At 49.4% G+C, this 13530-nt stretch overlaps 1 protein-coding gene and 1 long non-coding RNA gene across 2 annotated transcripts; one reads left to right on the plus strand and one right to left on the minus strand.

Annotated features, from left to right (window-relative positions):
* The first annotated feature begins 1255 nt into the window (after window positions 1-1255).
* LOC125618651 lies at window positions 1256-4284 on the plus strand. Its single transcript, XR_007349990.1, has 2 exons — window positions 1256-1394; window positions 2005-4284. It is a non-coding gene; the product is annotated as an uncharacterized LOC125618651 (long non-coding RNA).
* Tex35 (testis expressed 35) lies at window positions 1361-12409 on the minus strand. Its single transcript, XM_015491621.2, has 7 exons — window positions 12371-12409; window positions 11652-11703; window positions 11007-11074; window positions 6572-6628; window positions 5824-5883; window positions 1933-1997; window positions 1361-1721 (listed from the first exon to the last, which is right to left on the minus strand). Exons 1-7 carry the CDS (start codon window positions 12407-12409, stop codon window positions 1361-1363), a joined length of 702 nt encoding a protein of 233 aa, XP_015347107.2.
* Between the last annotated feature and the right edge of the window lie 1121 nt (window positions 12410-13530).

Below are 13530 nucleotides of genomic sequence, written 5' to 3' on the forward strand. Positions count from 1 at the left end.
TAACCTATATCACACTTCCACAGTGTTCTCTGCATTACTAGATTCCTCTTGAAGCAAAGAGGAATCAAAGGCATATATATCAAAGGCATATCAGAGTTTGTGGGCCTATTTTAAAACCACCACCCCACAGAACAGTGCTACATTCCCAACAGATCTGGTCCTATGGCAAGAGACCAGGATCTGGGAAGACCCCTGTGGTAGGCAGAATATCATCCCCCCCCCCCCAAAGATATCTGTGTTTTAATTCCCTGAACCTGTAAATGTTATGTTATATGGCAAAGAGGTCTTTAGGTTGCGAATCAGCTAACCTTAAAATAAGGAGAACATGCTGGATTATCCAGAGGGATTCAGTGTCATCAAAGGTCCTTTAAAGTGAAAGCAGGAGATAGAGGTGTCAGCGTGGGGCAGCATGAGAAAGACCATCCCGTTATTGCTGGCTTTAAGGCTGGGAGGAGGCCCTGAGCCAAGGGATGTAGGCACTGTTTCAGGGCATTGGGGGTCTCTCCTGGGCTCACAACAGACCAGCTCATGATATCTCAGGGACTTCCCGGTGCTTTACCTGGGACCTTTGTAGAACCAGGTGGAATGAAGGGAGGCAGTGGGGGAATGGAGGGAGAAAACCCTGGGCTAACGACGGACTTCACGGACTTGGAGTCTGAAACGGGCTGGTCTGGAACAGCCAAACACAAATGCGACGCTCTGCACGCTCATATTCAAGACGGTGACGCCTGTTTGGGCTTTAAACGAAGATTTTTTTAATCTCCTAGTGGAGGCCTGGGCACCGGTGCTGGTTTAAGAGGGCAACAAGCCCTGGCTGCACAGCTCGAGGATGGTCCGGGGCTGCTGGCTAGGTGGGAAGCACGTACTCCATCTCATCACAGCGGAGGTAAAGATAAATTAGAAAGCAGCTCCAGATGCCAAGGATGAAAAGGGTTCCCAGGCCTGGCATGGAAGTTTCCCGCTGGTTGGAAAGAAAGGCGGGACCCTGAGGCGGGGTCAGGCGGGCCGCTGGGGGGCGCCCTCCCACCACGGAGCCTCTGGGCAGCAGCCTTAGGCGTGGCCACCCACGTCCTCCTTCCTGGTGCCACGTCCTCTACAACTGAGTGGCCGCGCGGGGCGGCTCACGTCCCTACTCCCTGCACGACCGTGGGGCGGGGTCGATGCAAGGCAGCTGGAGCAGCTCCCTCGGGGATAACCCGCTGAGAGAAGGCCTCCTGTTCGGGTCTACCTACCCCTGATTGTAGTTGGTCTTTAGGGCACACAACAAACATTTCTCCTGCGGAGGACAGAAACGGCACAAGAAAGGTCATTTTTCCCTGCTCCAAGATGGCCAGCCTGCTGGGCACCTCATCGGGCCTTGCTATAGGAGAGGACAGAATGATGCGGTGGAGCAGGTACGTCGGGGGTCAAGCCCTACAGGGTCCTGGCTCGGGAAGCGCCTCGGGCCTCGAAGGCCAGGCAGGTCCGCCGGCCTCCAGACGGGGCGGGGCGGCGGCGGCCCCGGGGGCCAGAGCAGCGGGCAGGCTCCACTTACGCAGCAGCTCCTACACTGAGGAAGGGAGTCCGGCAGCTCCTGTTTGGGTTTGGGTGACACCACCGTGTTCTTGTGGAGAGACAAGGCCGCTGCGCCAGCTGCGTCCATCTTCTTGAGCCTGAGCCGAGGGTCCGCTTCGCTCTTGCCCGTCAGTTCCTCGTGCTCCGTCCATCCTCTTCGCAGGGGACTGGGGTGGGGGTCAGGGAGGGGCGGAGAGTTGGGGAGACACTTTCTACCAGCACACAGGTGGCCTGGGAGGCCCTGACTCCGAGCCGCGGCGGCAGGAGCCACGACAACCCCGGGAGGAGTCCTGGTCCTCGGCACCCCCAGCGCCTTCCGCACAGCCGGGGGAGGAGAGCTTGGGGGAGGGGGGGAGACCGGGGGTGGGCTACACTTACAGCTTGTTGTTCTTCTGTATATTTATTAAAACCTCCATCTTCTCGTCCATATCCTTCTGCATTTCCTTCAAGAGAGAATTCAAGACTAGAATCTTCCTTCTGAAGACCTTTGAGGTCCGGTCCTTCCACCCTCCTCTCTGCAAACCGCTGGGCGTCCTCAAGAATCCTCACTAGATCTGGCCAAGGGTTCGGTGGGGTGTCCACGACCACACCCACACCGGCCGCCCCCACCACTCCACGATGAGACCCAGGCCCCAGGCAGAGCCTTAGGGGCTGACCAAAGTCTCCAGGTAACTGATTGACCTGTCCAAGGTATAAAACCCACAGTTGATTTGGTTTGATGCCTATAAAATGATGGAAGCAAGAGAACAAATCCTGTGACACCAGAGACACTTGACTCCAGTGTTTTGACCCTTGCCTGTGTTTTTACCCAATCCTGGCAGAAATGGCTAACCGAAAATAAAACTGATGGTAGCTGAAATGGTGTGGCACACTTATTGGTCATCAAGAAATGAAAGAATAAAACAAATTTCTTAGTAGAGTTTAGATCTGCAAAACTCGACCTGGGAAAATTGGACAGAAATAGTGGACATGAAAGAAATTATAAGGCAGCGGAAACTATAATTGATGATATTTGTTGTGGACAAAAACAGATTTGAATTGACCATCATAAAATATAAATGAAAATAATTGACTCCAACGAAAGTAATTTTAGTAAAAAAAAAAAAAAAAGATTTGGAAACAGTTTAATTTGACGTAGAAAAATTGGTCAAGGAATTATACTGTTGGGGGGAAACGATTTCAGAAAACGCCTCTTGAAAAGCGTTTTTAAGTAGTAGTATAAATTTTGAATCAAATGTTAGAATCTATAGTGTGAAACTCTCCTTGAAGACAAGAATACCCCACAGGTTCAAAATGTCAAAGTCAAAACTTCCCATATACTTACAAACTTGTCGCTTTGAAGTCATCATATTCCGACCGGATCTCCTTTTCCCTTTGAAATTAGCTCTACTTCTTAATTATCCTTGTCATTGTTAACACTTCCTTATCCAGATTCAAACTTCAGTGTCACCATGGACACTTGCCTCGTGAGACTTCATTCTTTATTTTGAGTCTGTCACTGTGGGCCATTATTTCTTTTAATGCATCTTTCAGATTTACCCTTTTCAATCTCTTCCTAAAATTAAAGGTAGTCACCTCTCTTCACCTTGCGGCAGAGGCAGCTCCCCACCTGTGCCCTTGCTGTCAGACAGTTGCACCTGCTCCCACCCTGCCCAGGCCACCTTGCCAGCAGCTGCTCCCAGCATGTTCTGTGATCAGGGATCCCTGGAGGCCTCTCACTACCTGCAGAACCAAGGCCCAGCTTGTCTGCTGATTTGCAAAGCTGGCACTGCCCAGCTCCTTTGTGCCATGCAGTTCTATTTCTCACATTTCCCCCAAATGATCCCTCTTCAAGGCTGAGCTCCCCACTGACCACAAACCAAAACGTCCTGCCTGCTTCCTGCTGTGTTCAAGCTGACTTCTGCCTGAAATAGCCTCCTCTGTGCCTTTCTAGCCCCAGCTCCACTCACCAACAAAACTACGGGTGTTTGTATTTTAATATAGAAATAATGCACCACCTTTGAGAAAGTGTGGGTGGTACAAAGTCATATTAAAAATCAATCTTCTCATCCCCAAAATAGCTGCTATTAGTCCTTTGAGTATATTTATTTCCAGCCCTTTTTTGGGGGGGAGGGATAGTGAGGGTTGAACCCAGGAGTGCTCTACCACTGAGCTACATTCCCAGTCCCTTTTTAAAATTTTGAGAGAGGGTCTTGCTAAATTGCCAAGGCTGCCCTCAAACTTGAGATCCTCCTGCCTCAGCCTCCAGAGTCCCTGGGATTACAGGTGTGTCTGCTGCACCCAGTTCTAAACTTTGTTTTGTATATTTACTTAATTGTTTCCCCTAATTGGAAGCAACCTGTATACTACCTTACTTTTATCTTGCTTTGTTGTTCTCATTATAAGAATTCTTTCTAAACATTGTCCTTAATAGTTCCTAATTTTTATTTCATAGATATACCATAATTTATTTGGCTTTTCCTCAATTGTTGAAAATTGTGCTTGTTCCCAAATTTTTGTTGTTATAAATGATCCTGCAATGAACATTTATTATATAGATTTATGCCACCGTTTCTGATTATTCTCACAAGTTAAATCTGAGAAGCAGACTTAAATTGAAAAGTTTTCATTTATTTATTATTTTGATGCCTACTCTGTTATAAACATTCCAGTTTGTACAAATTTGCAGTGTAAGAACATTTCTTTCTTATTCTCTCCTTGTCATGCATTAAAAAAAAATGCTCATTTGAATGTAATTGTCAATTATTTTGCTCGCATGCCTTTACTGTCTAAGGGGTAAAGCTTTTCGATAGACCTGCTGCTGCTTGATTATCCACATCTTCTGTGGGTTGTCTGCCCGTGCTCTTGCCCATTTTCCTATTTGGCTCTTATTGATTTGTGTGAGTTCTTTATGTTATAGATAAAAATTCTTTTGTCTGTACTTATATTTGTGGAAAACTATTTCCCCAAACTGTTGTTTCTTTTTAATTTTTTATCTGGTACTTTTCTGTCATAATTCTCTTAAGGAAAACATTTATGTTTAAATGTCAAGACTTTGTGATTTCTTCCATTGTATTTATATTAAGCCATCTAGGTAAATATTACTTATAGCTTCCTCTTATTGGCTTTTATTATTAAACTCACTTTATAGACTATTTCACTTTACAGTACTTAATTAATTTTTCTTCTTATACAGTCAAAACACCTATAAATATTGTCACCCAATCCTTTTCTCACTGACAATTTAAAATCACCTTTATCATATTTTAAATTTAATGGAACCATAGTTCTCAGCCTTGAGTGAACATTGAAATCACCTGCAAATTTAAAAAGCCTCTTGGAGCTTATACCTCATCCCAAAGGTTAATTGTTATGGGGTCCACCTGGGTGTAAAGTGGGGAGAAGACCAAATCACTGCCAGCTGATTCTAACCTGCAGCCAGGGTTGACCCTGCTGCTGAAGAGTTTGGAACCTGGTTCTCAGCCAAGAGCAAATATCAGAATCACTTATGGAGTCTGAGACCCCTCTGTTTAATTCTGGAGATTTTATTCAGTGTGTGTAGGCTGGAGCTTCAGCACATGGATTTAAAAAAAAAAATGCTCAGAAAGGTTTCTTAGTCCATCCCTGGCAGAGAGGCCACTGACAGTGTTACTATCCCAGTTTCTTCATTTGTCGGGTTATCCTTGGGCTACACCACCTGATTTGATAACTGTTGTTTTATCTTGAATTTTAATTATCTAGTAAGGCTAGTGCCCCCTTAGAACTCTGGAAACAACTGGAGCTATTTGCTTTTGCCTATTTATACTTCTACATCAGTGGTTCTCAAGCTTTCTTCTGGGGAACTTGGCCAAAACACAACAGCCTATGCTCCATCTGAACACGGGCCTTGGATTGCCCTTTGTTAGTGTTCTGGGTGATTCCGAAGCATGGTTTGTGAACCATGTTCTAGAATCTAGATTACCCTCCCAGAAGTTCTTTTTTTTTTTTTTTTTTAAATCTTATCAGGGCTTTCAACTAGATTTGCATTAAGTTTCTGACATGGTCTTCAAGACTCAACAAGGTTCACTCTCTCCATAAGGATTTCTCTCGTTGTTGTTCCAGCCCAACCTCATTATTCACACCTGTAAATTGATAATTAACTCACAGCCAGCAATTTAGCTTGTAATTCTTTCTTACCATAGAGTATGGGCGGCCTACCAGTGTGTAAGTGCCTGGAGGGCAGGGTCAGGCATACTTTTCCATAGTTTGCAGTGTGGTACTGGCCCATGGAAGGCACTCAGTAAATCTTACCTTCATGATTTCCACGAATTCATGAAGTTTATCAAAATCTTTGTCCATTACATCTTTTATCTAATGAGGAAGAAAAGCATGATTTGACCAAGCACAGAGAATATTGTGGAAGTCAGTTGTGTCTTTGGGGTATTTTTAAGCAAAAGGCAGCAGCTGCACCTTGGGAATGGACTAACAATGTCCTATTAAAGCCACATTCTTCCCAAGGAATCTATGAAGGGTCTAGGGTGTACATGCCATCAAGTCGTCCCCACTGTCAGCCACAGTGTGGCTTAGGTCTGGCCAATGCCAGTCTTACATGTGGAGTTCAGGTCACAATTTCAGTCCTTCCTTTCTTGATTATTCCCTAAGTAGGCTATTGGTGGTTGTATTATAGAAACTCTTGTTATAGAAACTCTTCTTCCCATGCAGCTGGCTTAGGTAAGGTGAATAAGGAGATGCAGCTGGTCTCTGGCTGCCCCCAAATTCCAAGTCAGCCCCTTCCACTCAGCTTTATCCCTGAGGTTCCATCATCCCAACTGTAACACCTTAGGGAGTCCTCAGCCACTAGAAAATTGGGTCCAGGCATCAGACAAATTAAAACTGAGTATCCTAAGCTGCCCAACACTTAGCACTAAGAGGGATTAGGGTGGAGTTGGTGATTGCCTTCTCCTGCACTTCCGATTCCCTTCACTATTCCAAGTTAGGAATCACATTTTCCTTGAAGCTAGGCTTTCCCTCCGTATGATGTAAAGATTTACCCCGTTACCTGTTTTATCTCTTCCATTTTTTCCTTGAGCTCTTCTCTCACCTCCCTGAGTTCACTCTGAGAAAATAAAATGGGGGAGAGAGAGTAAAGAAATGTCCTGCCTGGATGAGAAACTGGGTGCAGGAGGAAGGAGCGTTGTTGAAAGAGGAACAAGGAGATACTTCTATAGGGAGGAGAAAAAGTGTTGTCCCCACAAGGGGTCTGGGGACCCACAGGCATCACGTGCCTCCCGCTGGCACTGTGCTGAAAGTTGGAAGTTGTCAGCCTGTGTCCAGGAACATCAGACCAACCAAACTGAGGGTGACTCAGTGAAATAAATGACCTGTAATCCTCAAAAATGTCAGTGTCCTGAAAGACCATTCTAGATTAAAGGAAAATGAAGAGACATGGCAATCAGAGGTGGGCAGGCTCAAAATGGCTGTGGTGAGGTCCCTTGCCAAGGCTTCTGGTGGGCTATGTTTTGGTAGATAAGCAAGGTCATGGACACCTGATTCAGTGTACGTCTTCAAGGTCATAAACATTTGCTGGTGAGCATGTGTCCACTTATGTGACCTGTTGGCACTGTGCCTTCTTTGGCCTGCATGTTAAAAAAGGCCTATGGAAATGGCTTGGGGTTAAAGGGAACTGGCTGGGGGCTGGGGCTGGAAAGCTGGGGGCTGGCTAAAGGCCTCACTGCCTCTGCATGCAGCAAACCAACTGTCCCAACTGTGTCTTGCACTTCTTCCACCTGCTGGGATCCTGAATCTGTTTTCGGGGTCTGAGCCTCCGCCTGACAATTGACATAGTTGGTAGGATCTTCCACAGGTTAGAGGTGTGAACAGGGGTGACCTGTGGTTACCAAGCAGCATGTAGCTCTTGGTCACCAAGGTCCTATTAGCATGGACTCCTGTGGAGATTTGGGATACTGTGAATGGTTTCCCTGAAAGCACAGAGAAGACATGTGGTTGCCCTGAGGTGAACAGGAGCCCAGTGGGGGAGACTGTGAATGAGAGAGGCAGAGTCCAGGCACTGGACCATGGCCCAGAAGAAAGGTGGCAGCAGCGGTGCAGACAGGACCGAGAGGGGGCCTGAGGAGCCACACAAGGGTCCGATAGGGCCAGGTGATAGGTGTTCCTTACAGATCTGAGAGCAGAGACTGATGTGACTTTGTGAGCGACACTGCCAACAAGGGAGTTGCTAGATACGGAGAAGACCTTGGAAGCCGAGCACGTCACTGGAGGAAGATCTCTGCACCTTGGAAGTACTCTTTGGCCTCCCCCATTGTGCTGATGGAGTCCAAGGAGTAGGGAGATTAGCACCTGCAAGCCCAGCCAGGGGTGATGCGGAAGGTGCAGCAGGGCCAGCGTGGGTAACCAAGTCCGCCACGTTCTGCCTATCAAGCGGAGTTGGAGGACTTAGGAGAACAGTTTAAGGCCACTTTGTGTCAAGCCTATGAGACTTAGGGGTGCTGGGAGCCAACAGGGGCAAGACCCCTCTGTGCTACGTGTCCTGCATAACCTTGTGACTCAGATGGGCTAGACGGTGCCCAAGTGTGCCAGGACTCAGCAGAGACCAAAAGAGAGGCAGCAGAGACAAGAGGCTTCAGGAGGTGCCAAGGCCTATTACTTATGTAGGTGAACCAGAAACAAGCCCAGACCTTGGAGGTAAGGCACCTGTACTGTCCAGTGTACTGATAACCCCAGCTGTGGACAACTGCCTGGGTGGACGGTGGTGACTGAGGAGCCAGAGACAGACTGGGTCTGGTTTGAAACCAGTGCGAGACAAAATAGCCGGTGGGCTGAGCTGAATGGAAGGCAAGTGAAGCATCCCCGCAGTGGTGCGCGCTGCCAGTTGTGTGTGTGGCAGGAGCTCTAGGAGCTTGGCCACCAAGAACAAACGGCTGCAGGGCATGCTACCAGCCCTGCTCCCCTGACTAGCCCAGGGGGTGACGAGGCAGACCCTTTGGCTAGGCTGCAGTGCTTCGAGAGGCCCCTCCCGCCAGCCTAGCGGCTTGGTCGCATCCCCGCCTACAGCATGCAGGTGCGAACGCTGTGTGGGACGCAGTCGAACAACGGGCCTGCCTTTGGCCCGGAATGTCCCGATAGAGGTCTGCCACTGGTTTGCGCCAGGAGTGTCCACACCCACGACACCGGGAGCCACGGATAGCATAGCCAGGTAATGCGTGGACACGTCCCCTTGACAGCATTGGCCCTCTACTGAGGTCAGAGGGGCCCTGTTTGTTTTAATAGCAGTTGATCCAGTGGGTGGCCTGGCCTGGTGGTCAAGGGAGTCGGCGTGCTACGTACGGTTCCTGCCCTGACCGTGTTCGTGGCCTGGGCAGCTGGCCCATCGTAATAGAGAGTGATCAAGGCCCCCATTTCTAGGCTGGGGTGTGCAGCGGGGGGCAACTCCGGGACAGATTCAGTGAGAGCCGAACATCCCACACCACCCACCGGCTGCAGGCATGAGAGAGAGAGAGGCCTGCTTAAGCAGGGACTTAGGACTGCAGTTACCCGCCCTCTAAGAAGGGAGGACACAGTGTCTGTGGGCAGTTACGTGAGCTCTGACTGAGCCTCCCTGGCCAAGGGGAACCACCTCCTGAGGAGGCTTTGCTGCACCACAGCAGTCCTAGTATAGGTCCAGGTGACAACGGAGGATGTTGCACTTGAATCTGGGTTTGGGAAGCAAGGGAATATTCTTTTGCCTGCTCTGACTGAACTGAATAGGGGGCACACTGTGGATTGGACATGGCCCCAGACAATAAAGGCCTCACACCTTTGTGGGTGGCCCTATCAGCCCCATGGGGAAAAGATTTGGAGTGTGACCTCCTTGTAACACTCTGGGTAACTAGTAAATGTTCCCCTCTCCCCCGCTGGTTACATGTGACTTGGCCAGGTCCTGCAGATGGGACACAGATTTTAAAGGGCACTTTTGTTATTTCCCTTCAGCCAATTATGAGTTCCCCAGTGATAGTGCACCCAGAGCCTGCTCAAGTTCAGCGCCAAGCTGTGCGGGTGTGGTACACTGCTTAGAGAAGCTGCCACAGACGGCCACAGCGCTTTCCTGGGACTCAATGCTGGTGTACAATCTTCTGGATGGACGTGATTTACCTGTACTAGTGCCCCTAACAGTTCTGGCCAACACCATCGTGGACTGGGCACACAGCTACCCCAGCGTAGCGAACACCTCTGCATTCTGGATGTACACAGAAGTGCCTGTAAGTTCAGGCTGCTGGACAGCCCTGGTGAACCCAGACTGCTTCCTGGACAATTGGACATGACTGGGAAGGACTTCTATTGCCACCTCAATATGGGATGAAACTGGCAATAGTTTTTAGTAATCCTAGGTGACAGGGCTTATTTTCTGCTTATATGATGTTGTAGGGCTGGGGTTGTGGCTCAGCGGTAGAGCGCTTGCCTAGTGAGGCCCTGGGTTCAATCCTCAGCACCACATAAAAAAAATAAAGAAATAAAATAAAGGTATTGTCTCCAACTACAGCTAAAAAAAAAAATCATATGTTGTTGCAGCTTGTATTGTTGTGGCCTGTGGATGCAGAGTTCTACACTCCTGACTAAGAGATATTGTGGAAGACAAAAATGCATAGATTGTACAGTGAGAAGTCCTAAAGGGGTGGATTGTAGGGCAGGCCCCAAATGGCTTTGGCCAGGCACCCTCACTAAGGCTTCCACTGGGTTGCTTTTAGTACGTAGCCAAGGTTATGAACACCCTGATTTAGTGTAGGTGCTCAAGGTCATAAACAATTTTTTTATGAACATGCGTCCACTTAATAACCTGTTGGTAGTGTGCCTTCTTTGGCCCAGTTATATTTAAAAAAAAAAGGCTTATGAAAATGGCTCAGGGGCTTAATGGAGCAGCTGGGGCTAAATGGAACTGGCTGGGGCTGAAGAGCTGGGGGCTGGCTAAAGGCTATCACCACCTCTGAATAAAGCATGTCTACTATCCCAACTGTGTCTTGCACCTTATTCCACCTGCAGGGATCCCGAATCTTTTTCCTGGATCTGATACTCCGCTCGACAGGCAGCCTGTGGTCCTGGACTAGATCCTAGGCCAAAAAAAAAGGTGGGTTTTGTTTTTGTTATTGAAAACATTAGTGAAGCCAGGCATGATGGCGCACGCCTGTAATCCCAGTGATTTGGGAGGCCGAGGCAGGAGGATCACAAGTTGGGGACCTACCTCAGCAACTTAGTGAGACCCTAAGCAACTTGGTGAGACCCTGTATCAAAATAAAAAATAGAAATAGAAAAGGGCTGGGGATGTGGCTTAGTGGTAGAGTGCCCCTGGTTCAATCCCCAGGACCAAACTAACAACAACAAAAACCGGAGAGAAGCAAGTTGCAGGGTGGTAGGTGCCTACAGGTGCAGCCACCAGAAGGTGACTGACTTCCAGCTCTCCAGGGCACTGGTCCTGTCCTGGTTACCTGGGCTTACGCACTGACCTTCAGTTCATGTGTTATTCCTGATTTGTTGAATGGACCTTGGTGTTTAACTCCTTTGTAATCACACATCTGTTGATTGAAACAGAAACAGAGCGTTGGAAACTAGGTATGTGGTAGGACTGCAGAGGCAGATCACCCTGAGTTTCTGTCTCTCCCTAGGTACAGGACAGAGGTGAAGGCTGGTGGCCTCACCTGTGCAGAAGTTTCCCTCCTCCTCCTCTGAGCTCATCTTTGGGCCTCACTATTTCTGTCTCTTACTTCTCCCTGGGGGGCCTCTGTGTATGCTTCTTCCTTTACCTAGAAGGCTCCTCCATCTTTGCCTCACCAGCATCTTCTCCTTCAGCTCTTGTTCCAAGAAAGTTCTTTCCCAACCACCCCTTCTAAAGCAGGCACCCAGTACCGCCTTTCTATCTTTCTTCTCTGAATAGCTGGTAATACTACTGAATTTTCCCATGTTTATTTACGAGTCTCATTGGTGGCTAGTGTGAAGGTCTATGAGAGCAAAGAGCTTGTCTCTCCCATGGCATCCCCACGGCACCTGGGATGGGTCTTGGCCACCACAAACAGCAAATGACCCCTGACTCCAAGTCACCTCCCCACGGATCTCAGGCCTGGCTGCTGGCATGGCCTCAATAAAGCTTCTTCCTTTGATCGTCTCTGGCTTCAATTCCAGGTAAACTGTCTTGTAGTTCTTGCCCTGCAGAGAGAGGAGATGGAATTTAGTCAGGATTGGGGGAAGAGAACGAGGAGCCAAAGGACCTTCACCAACCCTCCCTGTCCATCTGTGCTTGAGCCCAGGCTCACACACCCCGGGATCCACAGCTCAACCCCACCCTGTCCGGTGCCAGTGAGTGCTGCCCCCCACTCGGGAGGCAAAGGACGCTTGTGGAGGCAGCTCTAAGGAAACCTCCCAGGAGTCTGGTCTTGGGATCAGCAGACCAGGCCCCCCCTCAGCTATCCTTTCCTCTAGCTGCGCCCACTTGGGTGAGTTTTTAATCCCTCTTGAGCCTCCGTTTCCTCATCTGGAAATAAAACATAATTCTATTTCTCTAATAAGGTCATCTGAAGCCTTCGGCCTGCCGGTTGGATGCAGGCCTGACGCAGGCCACTGGGGTCATGAGGCTGCGAGAAGTCTTGGGGAGCAGGGAGGAGTCAGAGAGCCTCTCCTTCCCGTCCCGAGGCCAAGCATTAATCCTGCACCCATTCCAGGCTGAGAGCCCGCTTTGTGCGGCTCTCAGAACAGCCAGAACAGAGGCAGAGAAGCCGAGGTGTGGTCAGAGCCTTCTTGGTATCTGTCCTGCCCTGTCTCCACTCAGCTGAAGCTCAAAGAAGCCCCCCAGAGTCCAGGGGTGTTCTTCCTTTACCAAGCCTGTTTTCTTGAATTCTGCCCTCTTGGCTGACATGATGGAAGAAGCCAGGGTGTTCTTCAACTTCCCAACCTCCCCACAGTAGCCCCCCGGGACCAGGCCACCGTCCTGTGCAACTTACAAGCCAAGGTGAGGGCAGGATGACCACCTCTTTGTGTGCGGAACAGCTGAGGTCACAATGCCTAGGACCCACATGCTGGCCTGGAGCATCACCACAGCTTTGGGCCCCACTGCCTCTGTCACTGAGACGAGGCTCAGACTGCTTCCAAATCCAGGAGGCCCCCTCTTGCTGTGTTTTTGGGAAGACTCACACTGCTGAGGACCATGGCCTGCCATGGCCAAAGCACAAGGCACACCTCCAGAGAGCCGATGGCTCTTCCCAGCGCAGGACAAACACTGACTAGGCAGAGCGGGCTCCTCCTAGACAGGCAGCCGGCTTCTCCTCTGGGCCGGTGTCTTCTCTACTGCGTTCTCCCACCCCACCCCCATCTCCTGCCTGGTTCTTCTGTCTTCCTGGAAGTGGGCTGGGGCAAGAAGTAGTATCTGGACAGGGCTAAAGGCAAGAAAGCCTTTGTCGAAAGGAGTGGAATCCCAAAGGAAAGGCCATTCTGAGAGGTAGTCGTAATTTGTGCTTAAAATGGGGAGTCAAAGGCACATGGCATTCTCATGGGGCCTAAAATCATTTAGAATCCCAGTTGGTGAGTCTAATTTCCCTTCTGTCCTAACTGGGTATCCCACTTCCTTCTTTCCCCTTGTTTCAAGGCCAACTAGTCGGCACAGAAAAGGCCAGCTTGGGCACTCAGAGCAGACAGCCCAGCAGCGGAGAGCTGATCCGGAAGGCCAGTGGACTACGTGGCCCATCAGAAAACAGTCACCGCTCACAGTGCTTCTGACGCACTTCCTAGGTGGTGATTGCCAAGTCCCCTAACTGGTGACAGCCCTGGATGGGACTCATCACAACTGAAGGAGAACTTTTGTGTCACTGTTCAGCTGGGGAGTCAGGAGGGGCGGCCTCCTTTCCAAGCCTTGTTTCCTGCTGGGTAATTGAGGGGTCCAACTGTAAGCTTCCTTTACCACCTAGCTCAGTCCTCCCAGATCTGCTGGCCACAGGGAAGGAGGGCACTTTCTCCAGTGTCCAAAGATCCTTGACAAGGCAG

The sequence above is a fragment of the Marmota marmota genome, unplaced genomic scaffold (genome assembly GCF_001458135.2).
Source record: "Marmota marmota marmota unplaced genomic scaffold, marMar, whole genome shotgun sequence".
Lineage (NCBI taxonomy): Eukaryota > Metazoa > Chordata > Mammalia > Rodentia > Sciuridae > Marmota > Marmota marmota.

Excerpts from the sequence above, each read along its gene's own strand:
- Tex35 (XM_015491621.2), bottom strand. The coding sequence starts at position 12,409 with ATGTCAGCCAAGAGGGCAGAATTCAAGAAAACAGGCTTG. Across the intron at positions 1,998-5,823 it reads AATTCGTGGAAATCATGAAG|GAAATGCAGAAGGATATGGA; the intron begins GTAAGATTTACT and ends TCTCTCTTGAAG. Across the intron at positions 1,722-1,932 it reads ATACAGAAGAACAACAAGCT|TCCCCTGCGAAGAGGATGGA; the intron begins GTAAGTGTAGCC and ends CCCCCACCCCAG.